Genomic DNA, 23,160 nt, shown 5'->3' on the forward strand with positions numbered 1-23,160 from the left:
ATCGATTCAGGCATTTGATCAAACGGAGTTCTGGTTACTTTTTGACAGAATTTCAATAGCTGTTACAGCAGACGATAATACAGAGACATGTGAGTGTGTGACAGGGATATAAACTTAACGTGACAATCGACTACTATTGTATGATAGAATAGAAGTCACTGTATGTTATCACCGAACGCTATCAATCTCCAGTAAAAGAAGTGCTGATAGGTAGTTACTTAAATTTAATTTTAACAAGATCCGGTGTGACGTGGGGTGGCGGGGCGAAGCCTCCGCCGCACCAAAGTCACGCCTTACCCTTACGCCGCGCCATATCATATTAGGTTTTTTGGAATTTAATTTTTATTTAATGTTTGGATAGAAACATGCGGAAATATTCTTTTAATCTCTTTCTCGATTTCTGCTTATTACAATCTTCCGGAAACTAAGGGCATACATTTTTTTTAAATGTTATTAATTCATCTTAATAATAGGCCTACCTTTATAACAGAATATTTTTATTATTCTATAACTATTCTATAGCTCTGTCTTTATAAAACTATACCAATACTACTATACCAACCAGAATACCCTTAACATTCCCTTCGGGTACCTTGCGGCGTACGTACGCTGCCTACAGTTTTTTCTTTTAGCCTGACGTTGCAATAGCTTTTTCGCTCATTACCAGATGTCGCCACGGTCGTTCTTGTTATTCCTACGTCCCGGATGAAACGAGGCGAAACAAAATTGTTGCTATTTATACTTGCATTCCTGTGATTTCAAATACCAAATTGAACTTCGTATCTTATGTAGGTTTATCTTGACCTAGTTTCCTTATTTTCATATTATACCAACTTATTTCTTCAAATTTTAGATGCATAGCTACTGTCAGTCATCCCAACAAGTTGACTTATCGCTCAGTCACTTTCCATCCATTACCATTAGATCCTCATGCTATCAAAAGCCTCATGTTTGAAGCACACATATGGTGGTATACAAATGTGTGGAGATAAGGTGTTTTCCCATTACTGCTACCAAAAAAATCACAAAACGTCAAATGCCTTACTACATCATCACCCATATGATAATTAAGGTAAGCATCAATATCACCTATCACCACGCTATTACAATACTTCATAACACTTTCTTTAGCATCAGGAAATTTATCCCACCCGAGGAGTAATGCAGTTGGTTGCTCTAATTCCATTATTACGGTTTTTCATCATGAACATTTCAGTGTGCTTCTTTGAAAAGGTAAAGATTGGTATGCTTTTTAATTTTTATATTTTCATTATTGTAACATTTTTTTTACAGAGCACGCAAAATCCCCACGGACATCCTTGAGCCAATGCTGGATTTTGTCCGTGACAGAAGAGGAACTTCCACCAACGTTCTGCTCCATCCTTATCTTCAAGATCAAGACTCATCCAGCTTCAGACCTTCAGTGCTTCTTATGCTGGTAGTCCTGCTACAGAACGTTTCTTGCTTCACTGGCGAGTTGGATCACTTCAGTTGCTGTGACACACCTAAAGTCACTCACCACGGGATTATGGCCAGGTACCGGACAATTGACTAATTTTCGTAGATTATCTAATAGTAATCTGCGTTTATCAGCGTTAAACTCTCTGTCTGTGTAATAATTCCAAAATCAGGCCCTTCATGCGCGCAAAAGAAGTGTTACTTAGACTTCGAAGTCTTTGTTTTTTTCTAACGCTAGATGGCTTTTCGATAATTTTCAGCTGTTACTTTGCAAATCTCTTTAAACATTTATCGGCAGCTATTGTGTGGAAATTTTTTAGTGAAAACTGACGATAACTATTCCACCAACAAAGCTCACTTGTTAAATTTTCGATATTTGCTTTTTTTACTTCCAGTTTTCTCATTTCAGTCAGTAGTTCAGTAAATATTTATTCGACGAACAAAAAGAACCACATATTCGTGATCCTCGTGAAATTTGTGGTAAAGTTCATGTTTTTATTTGTACGTACGCGTACTTCGGTTTCGAGAATTTTCCTGAACTATTATTGTTCAGGAAAATTCTCGATTTTGGCCAAATTTTGGATTTCGTTTAAATCACACCTAATCGACCCCAAATTTCATGGAGATCGCGAATATTTGGTTTATTACGTCGACAGCTCAATGGTTTAGGCGCTATGGCTTACTTCCGGTATACTCCCGGAAATTTTTTTATAAAACTAGCAAGTGAGCTTTGTTCTGTGTTCAGTTCAGATTGTTGAATGCTGAATTTTTAAGCAAAATTTTAAGCGCCTGTAAAGTTTTGAGCAAAAAAACAGACCAATGTACCTTTATGTATTATGTAACTTTTATTGGCATTTCACTTAATAACACTTGTTTGGTCTTTATTCAGGTCATACAGAGGAGACGTCGAGAAGATGAACTCCAAAACATCGCCGGTATCTCCAAAATGTCAGCGCGGATCATCATTTGTTGTTGGTAATATGTTTTCGTTTGTGTTAGTTAACCCGTTGGCTGCCACGCCTTTGTTCTCCCCTAGCTCCTTAGCACGGGCCGCGCTGTTCGGTCTCGTGGTTTACATGCCGCGGGGTCGGAGAGTCGCACCAGCCCAAGATTCGCCGCAAGGCCCCTGTTAGGCAGTGCACCATAGGGACTTCCCCCTTGTCGATACGGTGATGGATTCTAGAGGCGTGCATTCCATCTTCTCCTGTCACCGTGTCAGCCCGGACTTGTCAGCAATGGCAAGTCCCAACCTTGGTCATGGATCCTTCAGACATGGCGTGTAGAGAGTAGAGAACAACCTACGGGTTGTATGGCGTGGCAGCCAATGGGTTAACTTAAGTGTGTGTATGTATGTATGTATGTATGTAAGTATATGTGTTTTTAAAAAGTGGAGGAATTGTGGGTGGAGGTGGGAAAATAAAGCAATTCCTTTTCATGTTTTTGCTGTTCATTGTGTCGTGAGTATAACAATCATAACAAAGTTATGTTTAGAAAATAAAACAGTATATTTGTTACAACTCCGACATGAAGACAACTGGCTGTAATTATAGTCATGTACTCTTTCAATAAATTTCTGTGAAAGGGCCAAACACGATGTCTACCATGAACTGTTTTGTTACGCCCTAAAAGTTAAGAACAGAACTGTTGTTATTAAACATTTGAATTAACACAACAGTACGTTTCTTTGGTAACTTACCCTGAAAAAGAATTTCGTACAATTACCAGGATATGTCCGTATGAAGAGCGACTAGAGAAGTAGTTAAAATAGGAACATCTGTCGCAATTTCGAAAAGTATTAAGGGAAGTCTTACAAGATGGTTACCCGCAATTAAATATTTATTTTCTCATTTAACTTCCACAATCAAATATCGGTGACTAGCAACTATTTAAAAAGAACCGACAAATCTGAACACGAATCCCGTAGTACTTGGGTTCCTCGGTGTACTAAACTGGAACATCGTACGTGGTTGTGTAATATGATGCTTCTTCGGTGCAGTACAGCAGCAGTAGCAGTGGAGGCTTCGGTGTTGCTAGATGTAGCGTAGGTTGGGATGTAGTAAAATGGTGTAACAGTCTAGCGTTTCTGTTCCAACGTAGTAGGAAGGCGCAGCTTCTGAGTAGTAAGTCGGGGCTGCGTAATCCTAGACCGCCTCAGTTGTGGCTGTGTAAATTGGGGCAGAGTAGCATTTGGGCGCTCCGGTGTAGTATTCGACCGATTTGGTCGAGAAATAAGCTGGAGCCTCGGTGTAGTAGCTGGAGCAGCATACGTAATCGTGTAGTACTCCGCTGCCTTGGTGGTGTAGCTCGAGGCAGAGTAATAATTCGGGGCATCGGTGTAGTAGCTCGGGGAAGCGTAAGTTATGGCATCATACTCCGGTGCCTTAGTGGTGTAGTACTTGGGGGCCTCGGTGTAGTAACTGGTCGTTAAAGTTGTTGTTGTGTAGTTGGGCGGCGGCGTTGCGGTTTGGTATCCGCCATACCCAGGAGACATCGGTACACCAGTCAGTGGTCGACCTAACCATACAGCGCCCAACAGCAGCACGACTTTAATTAAACAATGAATAAGTTTAAACATTGATATTCAATGGCATATTAACAAATAGAAAGAAGAAGGATTCATACAAATTTCAATGAAAAAAACAGAATATTTACCCATTATTGCGAATCGTTTACACGATGAGGAATGCAGTGATAGGGCAATGCAGTTGATGCCTTGTTGTAGCTCGGGGCATTATAAGTTGTGGTAGTACTCTGGAGCCTTGGTGGTTTAGTAATCGATTGTTGCGTATGTTGTTGTTGTGTGGGAGTCGGCGGAGTTGCGGTTTGGTATCCGCCATACCCAGGAGACATCGGTACACCAGTGGTCAGCACAGCCATCAACGATAAAACACCACTAGCAAATTGCAGCACCACTAGACAATTAATAAATTTAAACATTATTAATTATTCAATAACAACTGGCATATTAACATGCAGTCATAATTTACATTAATACAAACACCATGTAAAAACAGAATACATACCCATGATAGCGAATTTGGTAATTCGATGAAGAAGGCACTTAGTGACAGAGGTCACTGCAACTGTTGCCGTGCCGGAGATTCACACTCGACTGATTTTCCTTCGCCTTTTCTCTCTCCTTTTATACGATTTTTTCTCACCATTCCCCTTCTAAGCCTTGCGGCTATTGAACCTGCTTGATAATGATGCGACAAGTCCCGTTCTCACCCAACCTTTACACCACATGACACATTTTAAGTAATGATCTCCGTGACCTTCGAAAGTGAAGGCAAATTTTCTTTCCTTCTGCAAGTTGACGTTGCTGGGGATGGGTCTACAACAACCAATATCAAAATGAATACCAAATGGTTATAGCTTGCGGTTATGTACCTGCTTGATAATGATGCAACACGTGTCGTTCTCACCCAACCCATGACATCTACACCACTCCATGACACTTTTGCGTAATGATCTCCGTGACCTTGGAGCGGGATGGACATGCAAACTGGTCCGTCTACAGGGTGACTTTGGGGAATTAGGGATCGTTGCGCATCTCATCCACCAACACCGTCCTCCTGGCCAGCGTCTACAATCGTCAACGACATCGAAATATTCACCAGTGGGCTGGCAGAGACTCAGCTCAAAGGCGCAGTCGTCGGCCCGACCATTGACTGAATCCTGGGCTGGCCCATCAGCCAAATTCTGGTTTATTCTGCAAACAGTCCACCACTTCACTAGGAATTAAGAAAGTCAAATTTGATGTCAGCTACATCGTATGAGTTGTACTTTCATTTTTGAAAATTGCCTAATATCTTAGCTTATAAATTATCATGTTTAGTGGACTTCTAACCTTAACTACTTATACACATGGTCTGATGCTAGTCATGCTACAATCAGAAAGTTACGCTTACTTGTATATCTGTATAAATCTAATGCCACAACTAAAAATGGGCAAAAAAGTTGGACTTATTATCAAAGATGTGAGAGGATGACACAGATGAAGCCTTGGATGTGAGTGACATCAGAAACTAGACAATCAGGAATATTTCCTAGAATTTAAAGTACAATAGAAATAGGCAATTAATCAAGTACACAGTGAGTGATGAAAATAAATGTAAAGACCTAAAGACTACAAAGAACATATTGAAATCTCAAAGAGTCAAAGGTTAAAAGAAATAAAATTTTGTTTAAAACATTCTCAATAAAAAAACTCTTGGTTCACCATCAACGACAGAGAAAAAATACAGCAGAGTGAGCTGACGACAGATGAATTCTGTTAAGCTTAAGCAGTACGAATTTCCATTAAACTAGAATTATGACTCGTCAGTCGTTCATGACTCGTTCGTCGTTCATCTGTTTCATGATTCGTTCTTGGGGGTGTTTAAACATGTAATGTCGTACCACCAATAATAAATTAAATTAACACTTACCACTAACCAGGTACTGTTCAATGAAATGTGAAATCTTGGTGATGTGGCTATTAATCAAATGCATAAGATTTGAAATTTTGAACTGCTATCGGCTGCTATCGGGCTGATTATCGCAAACGTCAATATGTTTTTTGGTTAAACTTCGATATTCGGATATTGATCCTTAAATCACGATGTATAATGAGAGGTGGGCAAACTCAGTAGGGCGCCCCCTCTTAAAACTGTGCCAACTTTCTGAAATTGTTTACACTTCTGCCGCTAGGTTCTCTAGTGTTAGTGGCCCTGAGATTTGGCGCGAATTCTCAGAAGTAAGCGTCTGCCATTGTTGATAGTAGATTCCATTTCATTGTTTCATTTTATAATTTCGTTCTTTGACTTAGGGTGATGTGTTTTTGATAAATCGTGTTGCGAAATGGTTAAGTGTTTCGTTGTTGGATGTTTTACGGGATACAAATCAGCAAAAGAAAAATATGCCAAGGTATTTAAACCACCCAAAGAAGAAAGGCAATTCATTTTATGGGGAAAGAAAATGAAAAGAAGTAACGACCAGGTATATCATGCTCCCAATTACTATTCCCCTCTATGACGAGTACGTTTGTTAGATTCCCCAATTTTAACTATTTTTCTACCAATGACCAATAATAACGACAACACTACTTATTTTTTTAAATTTATTTTATTGAAATCAATAAATTGTAACTGATGTTACGTTATTACAAACTATCATGGTCTTAATTTTATTGTTTCTAAACTAAAACTCCCTTTAACCAAGATGCTTTATCCACAATGGTTAAACTTGGCGCCAGATTTCAGGGCCACTAACACTAGATAACCTAGCGGCAGAAGTAAGAACAAGTACCGAAAGTTGGCACAGTTCTTTCCTCTCGGGTTCGCCCACCTCTCATTATACATCGTGCTTAAATTGTAATTTCCTTTTTTAATTTTTTTATACTTGAAAAATACAAAATTATTAATCTAGTAGAACACACTTTTGTTTAAATTTTAATAAAGAAAACCTGGTGACGCCTGACGCGTCTGTGTTTTGAAAATCTGACATGTTGTTATTTTGAATCAAAATTCGTCTGCTTAACAAACAACGTATATACCGAATGTTTCCCGCCTGAAATATGACGCTGTGTTCGTGGCTTGCATGGCCATGGTGGCTTGATTCGAAAATAATACATAAGTAGTGTAAACTCGGTAGATCGTAATAAAATGGAAGATAACGTTGAAATGTACCAACAAACCGTAGCTTCAGAATTGGATTGTTTACAATTGGATAAACTTGAAACAGAATGGATAAAGGAAGTGATCGACAACGACTTTTTGCAGTGTCAAGACATTCCACTGCTTTATGATGAAATTCTGGAAGAATGCCATATCACTTCACGATTAATTCATTTACAGAAAGCTTTTTTGCTGTGGTTAGAATCAAATAGGGGATCATCTGAGGATAGTGAGGTTTCTACAGCTACAAGACAGTCACTAGGTAGTTCACTGATGCCAGAAAATACCTCCGCTGCTGTCAACATCAACCTTACAAACAATGGGTCCCGCTTCTGGAGTTTTCTGTTTCAAGAGAAAAAAGTGAATATCCAAAGTCTTTTAGCTCTCATTGGTTTCTTTATTGACAGAGGTTCAACACTTTCCAGCACCCATGAAGAACGCCAAAGATGTTTTGAAGCTGCCAAAATGTACTTAACCATGATATGCATACCAGGGAGCATGGCTTTCAGAGTATTTCATCAAATGCTCTATATGAAGGCATTGCAACTTGTCCAACTATATGTGCAGACTAGAAAATATCATCAGAAAAGTGCACTTCAATCTCAACAAGCTAAGAAAGGTCATAAGCAAACACAGCCTGCAGCAGAATTTGAAGAAGAAGAAGGAGAAGCTCCGATTGGACCAGAGGAAATAGCTGCTGTTGAAAAAGCCATGTCAAGGTTTTTGGATGCTTTATTTCTGGTTGCTCAGCATCTCTCCTTCAAACGATATCCCAACATTTTAAAAGAAACTGTTGAATGCATACTACCAATTATCAACCTAGATAGGGGAGCAGTGAGTTTGAAGGCTCTTGAAATCATACACAACTTCTGCAATCCACTTCATGGTGATGCTGTCCAAACTGTCCATCACGTCTTTGTACATATTTTACCGTACCTGGTGCTTGATCCAAGTGAAAAAGACTTAAATAACAAGAATTTGGTGGCCTTAAAAGATATCAGCTTCAATTTAGTCAACAGCTTCATCTCCAAGTTCGGAGAGATCATTTACCCTCTCGTGCATGGACTTATTAAACACGTTTGTGTCGAAGTCGTCGATAGAGCAGAGTATCGTCATAAAACAGCCCAAACAGCTCTAGATTTGCTCCAACTTATTCCAGAAGAGCACCGACAAGGTATTTAATTTTCTATCATTTTAAATTGTATATATTGAAAATAACTTGATTTTGTTTTTTAAATATTATTATTATTATTTTCTAGGGACTATCCGTTGGTTCCTATTACTTGCTCACACGGAGCAAGCCTTCCTTCGTCTGTTTTCTTTGGAAATACTGTCAATTCTATTGCAAAACGGCCAAATTGACATGCTCACTTTTGCTGTTATCTTCGGCCAATGCTCCGATCAGTCAGCAACTGTTAGAGCCAAAGCACTTTCCATACTGGGTGAATGTATCGAGTCGAGCGATCGCTCTGTTGTTGAAATATTCGACATAATTTTTAGTGAAGAAGTAGATAGACAAACAACTGGCGCCGAAGAATTAGAGGAAGAATCTGACATTGTGGAACTTTTGCAAGGAGAGGAGCCCATCAACATTACTGCTGCGCTTTTGCCTAAAGCATCTGTTATTATGAATCTTCTCAAGGAGCGTGCCGTCGACGAAAAAGTCCATGTGCGTAAGAATGCCCTGCAATTGCTGCTCTCGGTCACTCGACGACATGGACGCTATCTTACTCAAGATCTTCTTAAACTCCTTGGAAATGCGTGCCGTGACGTCGCTATGCTCATTCGTCGCAATTCAGCTCAAATGATGACAGATCTTTTGTGCGAGCACTCAGAAAATGAAGCCGTTCAAAAAATATGGGCTCGATCGGTACTACCCTTGGTAATCGATGGTGAGACGCGTGTGCAAGAGAAAGCACTTGAATGTGCTGATCAGTTCGTATTGCGATCACTGGTCGGGAATGACAGCCAGAAAGGTTGGATTCTTTTAGAAGTCATCATCGAACTAGGTTTGGACATTTATTTGAGCAAAGCCGTCGAAATGTGGTCTCGTCAAAAACAAATTCCAGCTCAGCTTTTACAGACTCTACTTTCAAACTCCGAGCAGCGTCCCCGAGCTGCACTAACTCTCGTCGCAATTTTCGCTCGCCATGCGACCATTGACACCAACGTCAAGGTATTCAAATCGTCTATTATACAAACACGCCAAAACAGTCCTACACATTTGCTTTACATGTTTACAGAAATTTGCCCTTGATTATTTGCAAGAAAACATTGGATCAACAAATTCGGTGAATGTTTATTGTATACAGCAAGTATACAAAGTGATTGGAGCAACTCTACCTAGCATGAGCAAGGAGAATGTACAAACAATACGGTATATGAAGATTCACTGCAGTAGAATATTCATTTTTTAATTTATAACATTTTATCCTTCCAGTGAAATTTCAAGCCGCTTCGTTGCCAATTCGCAATTATCTACAAACGTGATTGCCACTGCTTGCGACATGATAGTGTTTTGTATTCAGCAGCAAGTAGCCGATGAAGACAAAGCACGCAAAGAAGCTGCTGAATGGGCAGGGGAAATTATATCCAGTTCCGGTGAATTTCTTAGCATCCATCTCAGAAAACAAGTATGCACCATTTAGTATTTTACTGGATAAAAATACAAAAGATGTTTACAATGAAACTTTTCAGGAAAATGTTTCGCCAGAAGAGGAAGAACAATTGGCACGACGGATTCTCACTCTAGGCTGTGTTGGCCTGCACTGTCCGCAACAAGTAAACAAACGACACTTCTTGCTGTTGCAACACGCTGCTTTTCAACCAGAGAGTGGAGTTGATGCTCCGATTCCTTTTTCACAGCCGCAGTCACAACCCAAACGAAAACTTCCTCCACGTTTACAAGCAGCCGCTGTCATTTCGCTGGGTAAACTCAGCGTTCAACATGAAGAGATGGCTAAGCGGGTATACGTTTTTAAAATTGATCAATTTTCTGTGGCTTGACTTCATCTCCTAAACGTTTCTCTCAGCTCATTCCTGGTTTGGGTCGTTTACTCGAGACGACGCCACATGAGGCTGTCCGCAACAATATCGTATGCTGTTTGTGCGATTGGGTTATCCGTTACGCGACAGCCATCGATCCTGTTATGCCTCAAGTAACGGCCTGTTTACGTGACCCAACTCCCGCTGTGAGGAAACAAACCCTTGTCTTACTGATTCACCTCCTCCAAGAAGACTATCTGAAGATCCGGGGCACATTCTTTTTCCGCATCCTGCAGCTGGCATGCGATGACGATGAAAGTTTACGAGACCTGGCTCTTTTTTATGTTACCCAGCGTTTACTCCATAGACAACCTACCATTATCCAGCAACACTTCATTGAATGTGTGTTCCATTTTAATGACTACAAGGGTCACCCAACATACAACCGATATGCTTTAACGGATCGAGAGAAAAAACTATTTTCCATTGCTGGTCTGTACATTTTTCCTTTGCTCGCTTTAGATTCTGAATTAATTTACCAAATCTGCTTATGTAAATTCCAGGCCAGCAACATACCCGTCGTCGATTTCAGATCTATCAGTTTATGCTTCAGAATTTAGACGACGAGGCGAGATTTCAGCTTACATTCCGACTTACACGCGATGTGCTCCATGGTGTTGTTGAAGAAGTTATGTCTCTCAAAAACGCTTCCACTGAGGCTGTGTTGAAAGATGCCTTGGCTGTACTATCCTGCGACGACATCAAACTAGCCTCTCTGTCAGCTTCAACGGATGACGATCCCGTAGAGAAAGAAGATATAGCTCAAGCTATCGTTCAGTCCACAAAAAAGGCTATTATCGCGCAGGTTAGTACTCTGATATTTCGTATTTTTCGATTCACTAAGTCAACACTTTTCTTTGTATTTGGCGATAGGTCGTAAAACGGAATGTTATCGAAAACATTGTACCGATTGTTGTAGCTTTGAAGCGCAAGCTAGCTGCTAATAAATCCTCACTGATGGGCAACTTAATGCTTTTTCTACGAGAGTTAATGAAGGACTATAAAGATGAGATCCAAGAAATCTTAGCAGAAGATCGCCAGCTAATGGCTGAAATTGATTTCGACATCAAACGTTTTGAACAACAAGAGAGGATGGAAGCCGAATTGCCAACACCCCGAGTAGATCGAACCATACCACCCCCAGAATTAGTTAATCCGCGTGAGGATGAGCAAGTAAGAGTTCAATCGAATGACAGGCGAAGTCTAGCCAACAATCGTACACTAAGGCCTTCAGACAAGCCAGTGGAGACTCCGATAAAATCAAATGCAATCCCTGAAACAACCGAACAAGTCGTTGACAACAGTCCAGTAGAAGAAGCGCTATCAACATCATCGGAACCGCAAAAACCGATCAATCAGTCTAGAAGGTCCGCAAGGAAAACACAAGTTTCATTCGCTAATGACAGTGCAAGATTGAATGGAGATCCAGTCGAGCAAGTGCCATCAGTAGCAGATACTTCTGTTCCCTTCGTACAACCAAGCGTGGATAAGTTACCTCCTAAAAATGTGGCAGCGAAACGTCTTCTAGCATCCAGAATTATGAGTACTCCCATTCGAAACGTTCCAGTCGACGACGTCAGTTTTCAAATACGAGACGTTGATTTGAGCAACATTCATTTACCGGATCATGAAAATAATCAAGCCGATTCTTTACCCGAGCTCGAATCTACGCCGAAAAGGAAATCCAAAAGAAGAAGATGTAATTGAAGTTCTTTTAACTAACGTTGGTTTTAAAATAAATTGCAATAATATCGTGTCAAATGTTTTGAATTCAACAATTTTTTTTATTTAATCGCACAAGGTCATGATTTTTCATGTTGCTTGAGCGGAATGATAAGGATTTCGTTTTTAGACGATCCATTCCGCCACCACCTACCAAGTCGGTGTTCTTGTCCGAGACCAGCGATTAACATCTTACCATCGGAGGAAAAAGCCAATGAATTCACGAACCCGCAAGCTGGGACACTCATAAGCGGCGACAAATTACGGAAATTTTCACCGCATTTCCAGAGACGAATGAAACCGTCTTGGGATCCTGCTTCGTTCGTTCACAAGATTTAAATGGGTTCTTTAGGGAAGTAAGTCTCTATATTTACCTGATGCAATAAGGTCTGTATTCGTCAGAGCAGCAACGGAAGATATCCAATTGGCTTGGTTATTCGATTCATCGACTCCGTGGGCGTTGGGTATACTAAACAGTGGTTTTTTCTTTTGAGACCCCCACAATGACAGCATCCTATTATACGTGCAGCGACATTGGTTAATGGGGTATATAATACTGAATCACGTGTAAATAAATCATACAAAAACCTTACCCATCATCTCCGCAACTGACGAAGTGATCTTCATTTACGAGACGAACGCAGTCGATGGATCCTTGATGTCCATTAAAAATAAGCTGCGATTCTTCGGGTATCTTCCAAACACGCACAGAATTATCCCGCCCGCCTGCCGTAATGGCTCGTTCTTTGGTCAAGGCATCGATGGAAGTGATGGCATCTTGATGACCTAATCTGAGGATTTCAACAATTAAACTCGGAATAGAAAAGGAAATCTATCCCAACTTACAGTGTTTCTACGTAAGACATTTCATCCAAATTCCATATTTTCACAGTACGATCCATTGAAGCACTATACAACGTATGGGTACCTCGACGAAAAACTAAACCGGTAATACCAGCTCTATGTCCTAAGATTTAAAAAATAAAAACATTATGAATAATCTAAAATTCAAATGATAGTGAAATAAGAACCTTTAAATGTGTGCAACCACTTCATTGTGATGGGATCCCAAATGTGAACCTGATTTTCTAGATCACCGCTAGCCAAGAATTTTCCATCAGAGGAAATAGTAAGACTTTGAACTACAGTCTTGTGGCCCTTGATTTCACGGGAAGCTTTTTTTTCAACCCTCTTGATCACAGCAACTTTTTTGAATTCTACAAGAGACCATTTGACAATTGTGCAATCCTTTGATGCAGTAAAAAGGGACTGACAATCAGGTGATATTGTCAAACACGTGATGGGTTGCTTGTGATCTTTGCAATGCAAATGTTTGATCAAAGTTTCATCAATCTTTTCATATGAATCTGCAACAGTTCTTCTCAGTCTTCCACTTTGTTCAAGTAAATCTTCTTTCAGTCTATGAGCAATAATTGATTTGTCAATATCTTCCTCCTCTCTTCTTAAACGTTCTAGAGAAACAAATTAAGGTTTGTAAATATTTCTAAACATTTGTAACACATTTTTTTTACCAACCCTGATTTTCGATTTCTTGAATGTACTCTTTCGTTAGCCTGAGTCTCTTTTCTTGCACCGTCTCTTCGTCTTCAGATTCTGAGTAGACTTTTGAATCGTCATTTTCTCCTTCGGAGTGGCTAGAAATCTCGTCGTCATGAGCCAAACGCTTTTTTTCTTTATAAGTTTTGGGTCTGCTGTCAGTGACCGTTGCTCCGTTCTTGCGTTTGGCACCACGTTGATTTTTGCGAATGAAAAATGACATTTTATGAATGTGAAGCAATTGTAAAAGTTTCTCGTTCGTCGATCAAAATTACAAACTGTAAGCACAAAATGCACGTGGTTTGACAGACGAAAAACTAGCTCGCGCCATCTGACGAATTAAGAGAATAGACTTAATGTTGATTATGATGATTCCTAGGTGGCGTTTTCTTACTTTCAGCTTGGCCGCTAGGTGTCTCTGAATCAAATGTTTTCTCTTTCGTGTTGTTATTAATTTGGCCGTTGAATTAAGGCATTCCGTCACGTAAGCCTAACTTAAATCAAGGTTATTTTGCCCAAATGGTTCGGTTGTTTTTACCAGAGAAATTGTGTTGTTTACAAAAACTTTTTATTTGTTTAGGTGAATTCATAACAGCAACTTGTAGACTTTCACCTGTCACATCACATCATCCACAGAAGATTCTTAGTTACTAAAGTTGAACACTCACCTTGGTGCTGAAAAAAATAACATGATTGCTAACGCAACAACAGAAAAACGCTTGTCACGGTGGTACTTTGGCGGTCTAGCTTCCAGTGGAGCAGCAATTGTTACTCATCCTCTTGATTTAATCAAAGTATTACTCCTAAAAATTTACTATAGAGTACTACTACTACTACTACTACTTACTATTACTATTTATAGCAAGCTCTCTTGTCACTTTAGGTACATTTGCAGACACAACAAGATGGAAAGGTTAAGGCTGTAAGACTAGCTATAAGTATAGTGAAACAACAAGGAATCACTGCTCTTTACTCAGGCCTCACAGCCTCTCTTCTCAGACAACTAACTTACTCAACTGCAAGATTTGGGATCTATGAAGTATTTCAGTCATTCCTTTTGATATATTGAAGCATCTAACACATCTGTTAACTCTTGTAAGGCGTCAAAACAATATGTTGGTGGTGCCAAAGCCGATAACATTCCCTTTTATCAGAAAGCACTTATTGCTGGAATGTCTGGAGCTGTAGGTGGATTTGTTGGTACACCTGGAGACATGATTAACGTTCGAATGCAAAACGACATTAAGGTTCCAGAAGCCCAAAGAAGAAAGTAAAAACTAACACCAATTATTTAGTAACTTCTAAGTTATTCATCCGTGTTTGGATTACAGCTACAAGCACGCTATCGATGGGGTTTTCCGAGTGTTCCGAGAGGAAGGATTTAGGCGCCTTTTCTCGGGTGCATCGACAGCTACTGGACGAGCGGTTTTAATGACCATCGGACAGCTATCCTTCTATGACCAAATCAAAATTATGTTACTCAAATCCGGTTACTTTGACGACAACCTCATCACGCACTTTTCTGCCTCTCTCGCAGCCGTAAGACTCGCTTCACTGTTGAAGGTTGAATAACTTTTTAACGACATTCGTTTCGTAATCTTCGTTAAAGGGGGCTATAGCAACTACCATGACACAACCTCTAGACGTCTTGAAAACAAGAGCGATGAACGCCAAACCTGGAGAATTCAAAGTAAGACGTCGCGGTGTTTATTCCAACATTTGAAAATATCCTCACGTAGTTTCGGCCCGATATTTGACTTGTTTATTTTCCATTCCGTGCAGAATATGATGCATCTGGTCACGTACACGGCTAAACTAGGACCGCTGGGATTTTACAAAGGTTACGTCCCGGCTTTCATCCGCCTGGCACCACAAACGATTTTGACCTTCGTCTTCCTTGAGCAGCTTCGTAAACACTTTGGATACATACAGACCAAATGAGATGTTTGATGTAATGATTCGCTTCGCTTATTCGCTTGTTATTTGTTTACGAATGACGGACGGGCGGACGACGAACATATCAAGGATTCTGCCCACCAAGGGAGTTTAACTGTTGGTTGCACTTGCACCTGTGATAGTCATAGATGTTTATTAGTAAGATTGTTGTCAGAGTCATAAGTAGAGATAAGAAAAGAAGTATAATTTTACATGAAATAAAAAGGTGAAAGATTATAGGGTAAATTACGAGTCTTTAAAAAGTGGCTTAACTTGGAAATTATACTTATTTTTGTTGCTGCTGTTTGAATGTGCCCAGTTGATTGTCTATATTGCATTTATTCACCCATGCGATATCAATTCCTGATTGATCAAACATGATGTAACGTTTGTATTACGACTTTGTCCATTATTTCAATCCGCTTTATTCCTTGCAGACGGCCAAATAATATCCAATTGATATAGAGCTCTGTAATAGGTAGTAGCAGTTAAAAGTATCCTCAGCTTGTGCCTTGTATTGTTTCAGCGGAGAGACTGATGGGATCCAAAGCTGATTAAGGAATGACAAAAGCCAGGAGTATTATCGATCCTACCGTCGTTGTTTCTTGGGACTGATTGCATTTTAATTGGACTCTGTGAGCGCTGCTAGACGTATATTCTCCATCTCACTCTATTTCATTCCCTTCCATCCAGTCGTTGTTTCGTGAGAAACGAAACGAGCCTTTTTATCTGTGTAAAACAACAAAAAGCCCAACAGCCTTCCAAGTCCTCTCTGTTTCGGATTCCCCCAAAGACCCAGTAGATGAGTCTGGCATTAAGTAGATGTAGCGATTACAAACCGTGAGGTAATGTCGTGTGTGTGTCTTCTTACCTGAGTGAAAGCAAAATGTTAGATCGAGGAAATGAATAAAAAGCAAAAGGCACGGAACAAGAAAGGATTGAGAGTCGGGAAAGGAAAACAAGCTTTGCTGCGTGACAGAAGCACAGCTCTTTGCCAACCCATGATCGATCGAATCTTTTTTTCTTCTCTGAACTTTTATTTTTACGAACGGGGGGTTTTCTATTTGCAGCGAAGAGCGTCTTCACTGAAACGAATCGATAGGCGAAAAAAATAAAAATAAAACGTGCCGAAAAGAAGGGTGTGTCGAGAGAGTATGGTTCTTTCCATCTTTTAGGGTTGTTCGGACTTTATCTATACACTCTCCACGCATGGTCGTCCACAACTACAACTTATAAATACATGCACAAAGAAAAAAAGCTTCTAGCCATCTTTGGTGAAGGAAAAAATACATACGACTGAGCGTATTTCTATAGAAAGGGGGGTACTCTACTATGTATTACTGTTTTTCAATTTTTAGACGATCCTTCTTACTTCTTTTCTTTTTATATCGAACTTTAAGCCTCAATCTAATCCTGGGGAATTCCAGGAGGCAATTCAATTCCTTTTCGTAGAATGTTTCTCATCTTTTTCTTCCCCAACAATTTCACCTTTGCGTTTATTTATGGGAGCGTCTTTTCAAATATTCAATTCCTCCTATTTTTTCTCCCGCTGTTACCTTTTCAAAATGGAAAAGAATTGTTTCCAGACGTTGAAACTATTTTTTTTCTCCCCCTTAGTCCCTTCTTACTCAAGTGTGCCACGGTGGAGCCGAGTGACGAAGGTTGTCTGTGTGTTTTCTACTCGGATAAACTGGTGAAGTCCCAGTTCTAGAAAGAAAAGTTGGCCGCCATCGAGCGCGCAAGTAAAATGGAGAAACAAAACAAAAAGACAAAGCAAAAGAAGAGAATAATCATTTGAAAAAAAAAAGAATCTCTTTTGTTTAAGGATTGAAGGACCCTATTAAAAAAAAAGTTTTTCACTTTCAATCGGGATTACTGATAGACAGGCGGGAATGATTTCCTTTGAAAAAGGCAAAGGAAAAGGGAAAAAAAAAAAATGAAAAAAAAGTCTTGATGGTCCTGGTGTTAGCGGAGGGGGTAAAAAGAAGGATTTAAGACTTAAGAACCGGAGCTCTTTAATGGAGTTACACGTCTTCCCCTTTTTTTCCTCGAGAAGAGAAGCGGCACGGCTTGTTGATGACGCCGATCGGGATCGATCCTTGCTGTGTCGTCGACTGTTGATAGTCTTTGTCGAAAACGAATTTCATAGTAACGGGAAAGGAGGAAAAAAATGCAAAAGGGCAGATAGAAAAGATTTCCGGACCTATAAACATGACGATATTTGATCACTTCTATAGTTCCCAATTTTAGCTGCCAAATATGTTTAGAAAAAGGTCGCGAGTCACAAGGCAAGTGGAAAATCAATCGAATAGATCAATAGGACACGAGAACCTAATTAGTTCTGAAGGCTTTGTCCAATAACGGCAAAGAGCACGACAGACAGGCAGGCACAGGAGGGGGTCTACAAGTCCGGCCAAAGTCACGCGTAGGATGTCTCTTTCCATTTAGAACATGTCAAACACTTTGGCGCCATCGATTCTCTTGACGGAATAAAAACAAAAAAATGGTAGACTTACATTTCTTTAAATAAAAGAAGAAGGGGACAGTGGTGCTACACAGGCCTAAACTGGCGGAGCTTGTAGAGTGTGGCCTCCCTTGAATGCAGAGGACGTGAATGTGTCAGCGTATATATTGACGTCATCAAATGTTTTTCAGACGTCGTTCTTCAACGATGTGGTTGACGGCGCCTCTTCTCCATGCTCCCGCCGCCACGCATCGCCAATCGCCACAATCCCCACTGTGATTCCAAAGACGTCGGGACGAGCTGTCACTATTAAAAAGACGACACTTTATATTGCACTTTCGGTAAACGATAAACAAAAGATGAAGACTCGGGAGCATCAGCTGAGAGGCTTTGATGCTTTTTCTTTTTGTCGCACTCGAGACGATGAATTGATCATCATGAAACCCCCCCAAAAAATTCGATGCCCCTTGTCATCCCCACTGACCCTACGATTTGTGCTCAGCCCAACCGTTCCCTCCTGCCACGATATGAAGAATAGAGTTCAATCATCCAACGTCCGAAAGATACAAGAGTACAGGCAAGCGTGTCATGGAAACGTCAGTTAATTGGTTATTTTAACATCAATCGCCAGGGTTTCCAGATGGTCGGGCGGCTCCTATATTCCCCCCTCCCCTCTCGTATCCTGTCACCTTTCGTTCCCTGGCAGATGAGCCCATGGTATACCAAACATTTTGCGAGAGAACCCCCTCACCCACACAAAAGTGTCTCAACGATTCTAAAGAAACCTTCATCTTTCTTCCATCAACCTAGCTCCTTCTCTCAACTAGAGGCTCGGTTTAGGAGCTATAGGGTTATATAGAGAGAGTGAATAAAGTAGCAGAGGTGCCTCGAGTGTCGTAAAACGCCCTGTGCTCTGATATATAAATATTTTACAAGCGGATAAAAAGAAAGACGATAAATATATTCACGAATACATTTACGTCAAGAGTTTGCAATGTTTTTAGGTTCTTTTTTAAGAATCATTGATGGTCCAAAGGGAGAAAAAAATCATTTAAAAGTTGAATAGAAATAGAAAAAAATAAATTATTCAATCCTTAAAGAATCCACAAAGAAATCGGGAAGGATCGACCAGCAGCAAGATGTGACTCGTGTAAAAGCAGAGTTACGAAAGAACTAGTTAAAGGTCTTGACATAATATTAAACGGACGGAGATTGAATCAAGGATATTAGTTAGTGGGCTAGACGGAATTTTTTCTTTCGAGATAGAAAAGGGAGGACCCAGGGGAGTAAGGCAGCCGGGAGGACGGATCAATACACGTCAGCTCAACAATGTACATGCCATAACCCATCAGGCCACTCCTTGCTGCCGACCGAGTTCAACTTTTTTTTTTTGTTCATCCATAAAATAATTAGAATAAAACGATTCAGACAGTCGTCCTTTGACGTTTAAAAATATTTAAAAAAAAAAACGCTCCGCCTGTTTCAGCAGACTCAAACTGTCACGGTACCCCCGACATATCGGCGAATTGCCAACCCAAAGCCCGATATTATAAAAAAAGATATAGTATACAAAGTATTCCGTCTACCACCCACCTTAGAAGGAAAGAAACAAAGGAGGAAAGAAAAAAGCATAAAAATAGGAAATTGCCTGTGATTCGATTCCCTTTTTCTCGTTGTCGCCGCAAGCGGGACACGGCCGAGCTACAAGCGGAGCATTCCTAATCTTTTTCTCTTGTTCATCTCGTGTTCTTTTTTTGCCTTTCTTCTTCTGGATATCTGCAAACATGAAAAAGAATCCTAGAATAGGAGCCAGGGAAAGAGAAAGAAACTTGTAGTACTGCATATACATTTACACTATAGAAAACATAAGTGATGACTTATCTGGGGGTTAGTAGTTCGTAACGGAACGATTGTTATCTCTTGCATCGACTGGCTGTTTTTCGTCCTGTGTCTATGTATCCAAGACAAATACCAACAAACAATCGTGATAGATAGACAAGATGATAGAGATTGAATACGTACACACAGAGAGAGATACAAAAAAGCTAGCGAGAGCATTTCCGGTCGACTAGAAAACTTGGTGGGGGGGTTAGGTTAATGCCCTATTTTGGATGTACTACGACGATGATTTATTTGGCTGGAGGAAATTCAGCCAAGCGAAAGGGAGGGAGGAGACCTGACAGCACACATTGTTTCTCGACACTCGTGTGTGTGTGTGTGTGTGCTGAGCAATGTTCGGTATATATTATGGGGTAAGGGAAACTTCCTCATTCTTATTCCTCACTTCTTCGCAGGATCACTATATAGTAGCATCTCGGCGTATTCGTCTGACAGCTCAGGCTGGGGAGCTGTTGAGAGACACCGAGAAAAAAGAATTACCTTTTATAGCTGCGCAGTCAGCACAGCAATGTACTATGCGTTATTTTCCATGACGACTGTGAACATCCTAGCCGCCAAGTCGTGATGTGCTCGCAGGGCCTGTCGTGTATGAGAGATATATATATCTATAAGAGATGAGAGAGACAGAAAAAGGGGGAACAATATTATAAAAGAAAAAATAGTTTTACCATTCGAGCAAATCGTTGCGATGACTCGACGCGTTCACGTCAGCTTGCAATAAGATGGACCAGCAGACTACCAACTCAGGATATTTCAGCCATCACTTATTCTTTCTTCTTTTTTGCACAATCCAATGTGTGTGGATCCATATGCTGTATCACTGCCATCCATGATCGTGTGGCAACTGATTGTTGCTACAGTCCATTCTTTTTCGCATGAATGGACAACAGGGACAGCTGAAACAGTCCAATTTCACAAAGCCTTTTATTGATGTCTAGAAGCCGTATGAATAAGTGTCTGGATTTATCAAGAAACATGAAACTTGTTGGGAATGTTATGAAAGTCAAAAGTTATAGCATGTTATAGTTTTCACTTACAAGTAGAAAAGTGTTTCTCAAATTTGTCACTTAGGTGATTTCCAAGAAATGATCAAGTATTCAAGAATACGCCATCATCAGTCCATCACTGGCGGGATATTCCACGTAAGTCCTCCTCCGTTACGAGTGAACATTACATAAAGCAAGAGATCGCTGGGGTGAACCGACTCACATTTCCAGCATACTCAAGTTGCCTAACAAATCAAATCAAGTTCTATTCTCGAAACATGGGTCCTCAAGTCACTTTCCTCATCTCGTGTTTGAGTTTGAAATAGCTCCATATGTTTCCATTTCTCTGTTCAAGTCTAGAATTGTCAAGTGCGGCGTTGCATGGCGGCCATTAGCTTAATTATTATGTACCCAGAGCTCTTGAAAAATAAATATTATGAAAAAGTTTTCCTTCCTTTCAACTCGCTTTTAATTATCCACCCCAATTTGGGAAATAGTTTATACATCAGGATTCCCTCGTCGTTCCAACTTAAACCACTTAAACTTTAATGGCGACGACGAATATCAAGAAATTAATAACAAAAAGAGAACAAATCGTCTTTCCACTTCCGTGCACTTTATTGTTCGAGACTCTGGTGGTGTAAGTTAACTTGAAATTCCCAACAATGCATGCAAATTCGATTTTAAAATGTACGAATGTATTATTCACAGTTGCTGAATGCGTTGGCGAACGAAAAATGTTCGTGGAAAAGAGACACACACTAGAACTTGTGGATTTCTCGTAAGTGGATCAATGAAACAGCATCACTGGGGAGCACGGTAAAATACACCAGTACTACTCTATACTTTTTTACATTTACCCAACTTGAAATGAAAATGGACGGCGATGCCGTTGTCGTGCTCCACGCAGAGTCTAAATTCCTGCACCACGAAAGAAGGTCGGCAACGACTCCGGCCGGTATCATTCGATCCCGTTGGCCGACCATCTTTTTGTCTGGCCAACAGACCTAGCCGTTCAGTGTATGTAGCACACACAAGTTCTAAGAAAACTACATATCGGAAGAAAGTCTATAAAGAAGGTGTATAGTGTACTCGAAGCTCGGCCAATTTTCTTTGTATCAAATAGAAAGAAGAAGAAGAAAGGAACAGCTGTTTCGGGACCTAGGAGCCAAGATCTATATAACAAAACAATGTGAATCCCAACTAAAATAGACACTTTTGAATATACACACACACAGTTGGGTTTGACTGGATATAGAAAAGACACACACACACACACAATGTGTAAGATGTATATACCGATATAATTGGATGCCACTCTCGGCTCGACGACCCCTAGGCGCGCCGTCGGATATTGTGAGACCCAACTTTCTCTCTTCTTTTATATACAGGAGCATTTTTCTTTCAACAGAAATATGTATCCCTATATTATACTATATATATATGTTTCCTATCTATCTGTGTGGATATGGAATTGTTCTTTTTCCAGGGTCCTTGTATAACACACAGTCGGTCTTTGCGGGATCGGGGTGTATGTATATATATTCTCCCACGCGCCACGGGAAAAAAATGGATAGATAGATGGAAAGATAGGAGTCCCAAAAAGAAAAAAATAGGAGCCCCGCGCCACACGCCATTTTCAATTTAGGAGTCCACAGAGCTGTGTGAGCCTGTCCCCTTTTATTTCCAGAGCAGACTGGTGGTGGAAAATATTATTCTTTTATTTAATATGTAGAGAATATTCACATACATTTTCATATTATAATCCCGACTGGAGGATGAGCAAAAGGGACTGGTGTCGGCGCGCTCCTTATAAATGCGTAGGTTTATATGGCCTCTTAACTTCATTTTCCGTCCGGAGCCTTTTTTCTTTTTATATATATTATTGCCCTGCATTGCTGGCCGAGTGTAGTTGTGGCGGTGGCAGTAGAGAGCCGGAAATTCAGAAAGTTCCTAGTTGGATGAATCAGGATCTAGGTTCTCTGATTACTACTATTGATTCGCGTGACTGCTGCTGCCTGCCAGTAGCCCCCCCTCGTCACGGCAATTTTGCTCCTTACTGGAACATTTTTAGACGTGGGAAAACTTTTTTCACGTCTACTACGCGCTGATGCAAATCGCTACTAAATTATACAACAACCGCGGCCCGACGAATCAAAGCGCGGCGATGTAATATCCGCACGAAAAGAATTCGGGGCTAGACGCTGTTGGAGACAATTTGCGGATAATAGTCTATTAACGGCTCCATCAGCGCTAGAATGTCGTCTTATACGCCGGTTTATATTTGAGCTAAAAGAATAGAGTATAGCCCCATATAGAGATGTGTGTGTATAATAAAGCGTGCAGCATTCGGGCGGTCTATTACGGCGTCGTGAAACAGGAGGAACCGCCCGCCCCAGCCAGTGCTGAGTGTCTCTGAACGATCGATACACGCACG

At 40.5% G+C, this 23,160-nt stretch overlaps 3 protein-coding genes and 3 long non-coding RNA genes across 18 annotated transcripts; 3 read left to right on the forward strand and 3 right to left on the reverse strand.

Annotated features, from left to right (window-relative positions):
• The first annotated feature begins 639 nt into the window (after window positions 1-639).
• On the forward strand, window positions 640-17,301 carry LOC124342953. 2 transcript variants are annotated; one of them, XR_006919021.1, is made up of 6 exons: window positions 640-788; window positions 854-1,072; window positions 1,132-1,233; window positions 1,294-1,536; window positions 16,220-16,224; window positions 17,286-17,301. It is a non-coding gene; the product is annotated as an uncharacterized LOC124342953 (long non-coding RNA). The 2 variants fall into 2 exon arrangements; XR_006919020.1 differs by lacking the exons at window positions 16,220-16,224; window positions 17,286-17,301 and adding an exon at window positions 2,348-2,394.
• Window positions 4,112-7,215, reverse strand: LOC124342925. Of its 7 annotated transcripts, none has more exons than XR_006918975.1 (5): window positions 7,128-7,215; window positions 5,370-5,507; window positions 4,849-5,187; window positions 4,482-4,792; window positions 4,112-4,370 (listed from the first exon to the last, which is right to left on the reverse strand). It is a non-coding gene; the product is annotated as an uncharacterized LOC124342925 (long non-coding RNA). The 7 variants fall into 7 exon arrangements; XR_006918974.1 differs by lacking the exon at window positions 7,128-7,215 and adding an exon at window positions 5,889-5,978 and having other exon boundaries at window positions 4,849-5,192; window positions 5,425-5,507; XR_006918973.1 differs by lacking the exon at window positions 7,128-7,215 and adding an exon at window positions 5,889-5,978 and having other exon boundaries at window positions 4,849-5,170.
• LOC124342552 (condensin-2 complex subunit D3-like) lies at window positions 6,964-11,930 on the forward strand. Its single transcript, XM_046795542.1, has 8 exons — window positions 6,964-8,289; window positions 8,375-9,291; window positions 9,359-9,492; window positions 9,556-9,748; window positions 9,813-10,082; window positions 10,148-10,592; window positions 10,664-10,965; window positions 11,034-11,930. The coding sequence occupies exons 1-8, from the start codon at window positions 7,104-7,106 to the stop codon at window positions 11,865-11,867; spliced, it is 4,281 nt and encodes a 1,426-aa protein (XP_046651498.1). The 5' UTR covers window positions 6,964-7,103; the 3' UTR covers window positions 11,868-11,930.
• LOC124342704 (U3 small nucleolar RNA-interacting protein 2-like) lies at window positions 11,924-13,735 on the reverse strand. Its single transcript, XM_046795825.1, has 6 exons — window positions 13,419-13,735; window positions 12,914-13,354; window positions 12,729-12,849; window positions 12,476-12,673; window positions 12,257-12,396; window positions 11,924-12,195 (listed from the first exon to the last, which is right to left on the reverse strand). Exons 1-6 carry the CDS (start codon window positions 13,660-13,662, stop codon window positions 11,963-11,965), a joined length of 1,377 nt encoding a protein of 458 aa, XP_046651781.1. The 5' UTR covers window positions 13,663-13,735; the 3' UTR covers window positions 11,924-11,962.
• Window positions 13,857-15,774, forward strand: LOC124342800 (mitochondrial dicarboxylate carrier-like). 3 transcript variants are annotated; one of them, XM_046795972.1, is made up of 7 exons: window positions 13,857-13,944; window positions 14,020-14,233; window positions 14,323-14,478; window positions 14,540-14,645; window positions 14,743-14,978; window positions 15,049-15,129; window positions 15,222-15,774. In XM_046795972.1, the coding sequence occupies exons 2-7, from the start codon at window positions 14,129-14,131 to the stop codon at window positions 15,378-15,380; spliced, it is 843 nt and encodes a 280-aa protein (XP_046651928.1). In that variant the 5' UTR covers window positions 13,857-13,944; window positions 14,020-14,128; the 3' UTR covers window positions 15,381-15,774. The 3 variants fall into 3 exon arrangements, with proteins under 3 accessions (XP_046651928.1, XP_046651926.1, XP_046651927.1); XM_046795970.1 differs by having other exon boundaries at window positions 13,862-13,944; window positions 14,540-14,709; window positions 14,771-14,978; XM_046795971.1 differs by having other exon boundaries at window positions 13,899-13,961; window positions 14,540-14,709; window positions 14,771-14,978.
• Window positions 15,187-21,072, reverse strand: LOC124342931. 4 transcript variants are annotated; one of them, XR_006918990.1, is made up of 6 exons: window positions 20,775-21,072; window positions 20,406-20,694; window positions 20,218-20,316; window positions 17,891-18,144; window positions 15,968-16,245; window positions 15,187-15,908 (listed from the first exon to the last, which is right to left on the reverse strand). It is a non-coding gene; the product is annotated as an uncharacterized LOC124342931 (long non-coding RNA). The 4 variants fall into 4 exon arrangements; XR_006918989.1 differs by having other exon boundaries at window positions 15,187-16,245; XR_006918992.1 differs by having other exon boundaries at window positions 15,187-16,245; window positions 20,218-20,342.
• Between the last annotated feature and the right edge of the window lie 2,088 nt (window positions 21,073-23,160).

This window comes from Daphnia pulicaria, chromosome 6 (genome assembly GCF_021234035.1).
Source record: "Daphnia pulicaria isolate SC F1-1A chromosome 6, SC_F0-13Bv2, whole genome shotgun sequence".
NCBI lineage: Eukaryota > Metazoa > Arthropoda > Branchiopoda > Diplostraca > Daphniidae > Daphnia > Daphnia pulicaria.

Bases quoted from the DNA above. Each gene is read 5' to 3' on its own strand.
- LOC124342552 (XM_046795542.1), top strand. From the start codon at position 7,104: ATGGAAGATAACGTTGAAATGTACCAACAAACCGTAGCTTCAGAATTG. The intron at 8,290-8,374 runs GTATTTAATTTT...ATTATTTTCTAG, and splicing joins TCCAGAAGAGCACCGACAAG to GGACTATCCGTTGGTTCCTA. The intron at 9,493-9,555 runs GTATATGAAGAT...TTATCCTTCCAG, and splicing joins GAGAATGTACAAACAATACG to TGAAATTTCAAGCCGCTTCG.
- LOC124342704 (XM_046795825.1), bottom strand. From the start codon at position 13,662: ATGTCATTTTTCATTCGCAAAAATCAACGTGGTGCCAAACGCAAGAAC. The intron at 12,850-12,913 runs GTTCTTATTTCA...TTTAAATCTTAG, and splicing joins GTGGTTGCACACATTTAAAG to GACATAGAGCTGGTATTACC. The intron at 12,397-12,475 runs GTAAGGTTTTTG...CACGTATAATAG, and splicing joins GTCAGTTGCGGAGATGATGG to GATGCTGTCATTGTGGGGGT.
- LOC124342800 (XM_046795970.1), top strand. From the start codon at position 14,129: ATGATTGCTAACGCAACAACAGAAAAACGCTTGTCACGGTGGTACTTT. The intron at 14,479-14,539 runs GTATTTCAGTCA...AACTCTTGTAAG, and splicing joins CAAGATTTGGGATCTATGAA to GCGTCAAAACAATATGTTGG. The intron at 14,710-14,770 runs GTAAAAACTAAC...TTTGGATTACAG, and splicing joins CCAGAAGCCCAAAGAAGAAA to CTACAAGCACGCTATCGATG.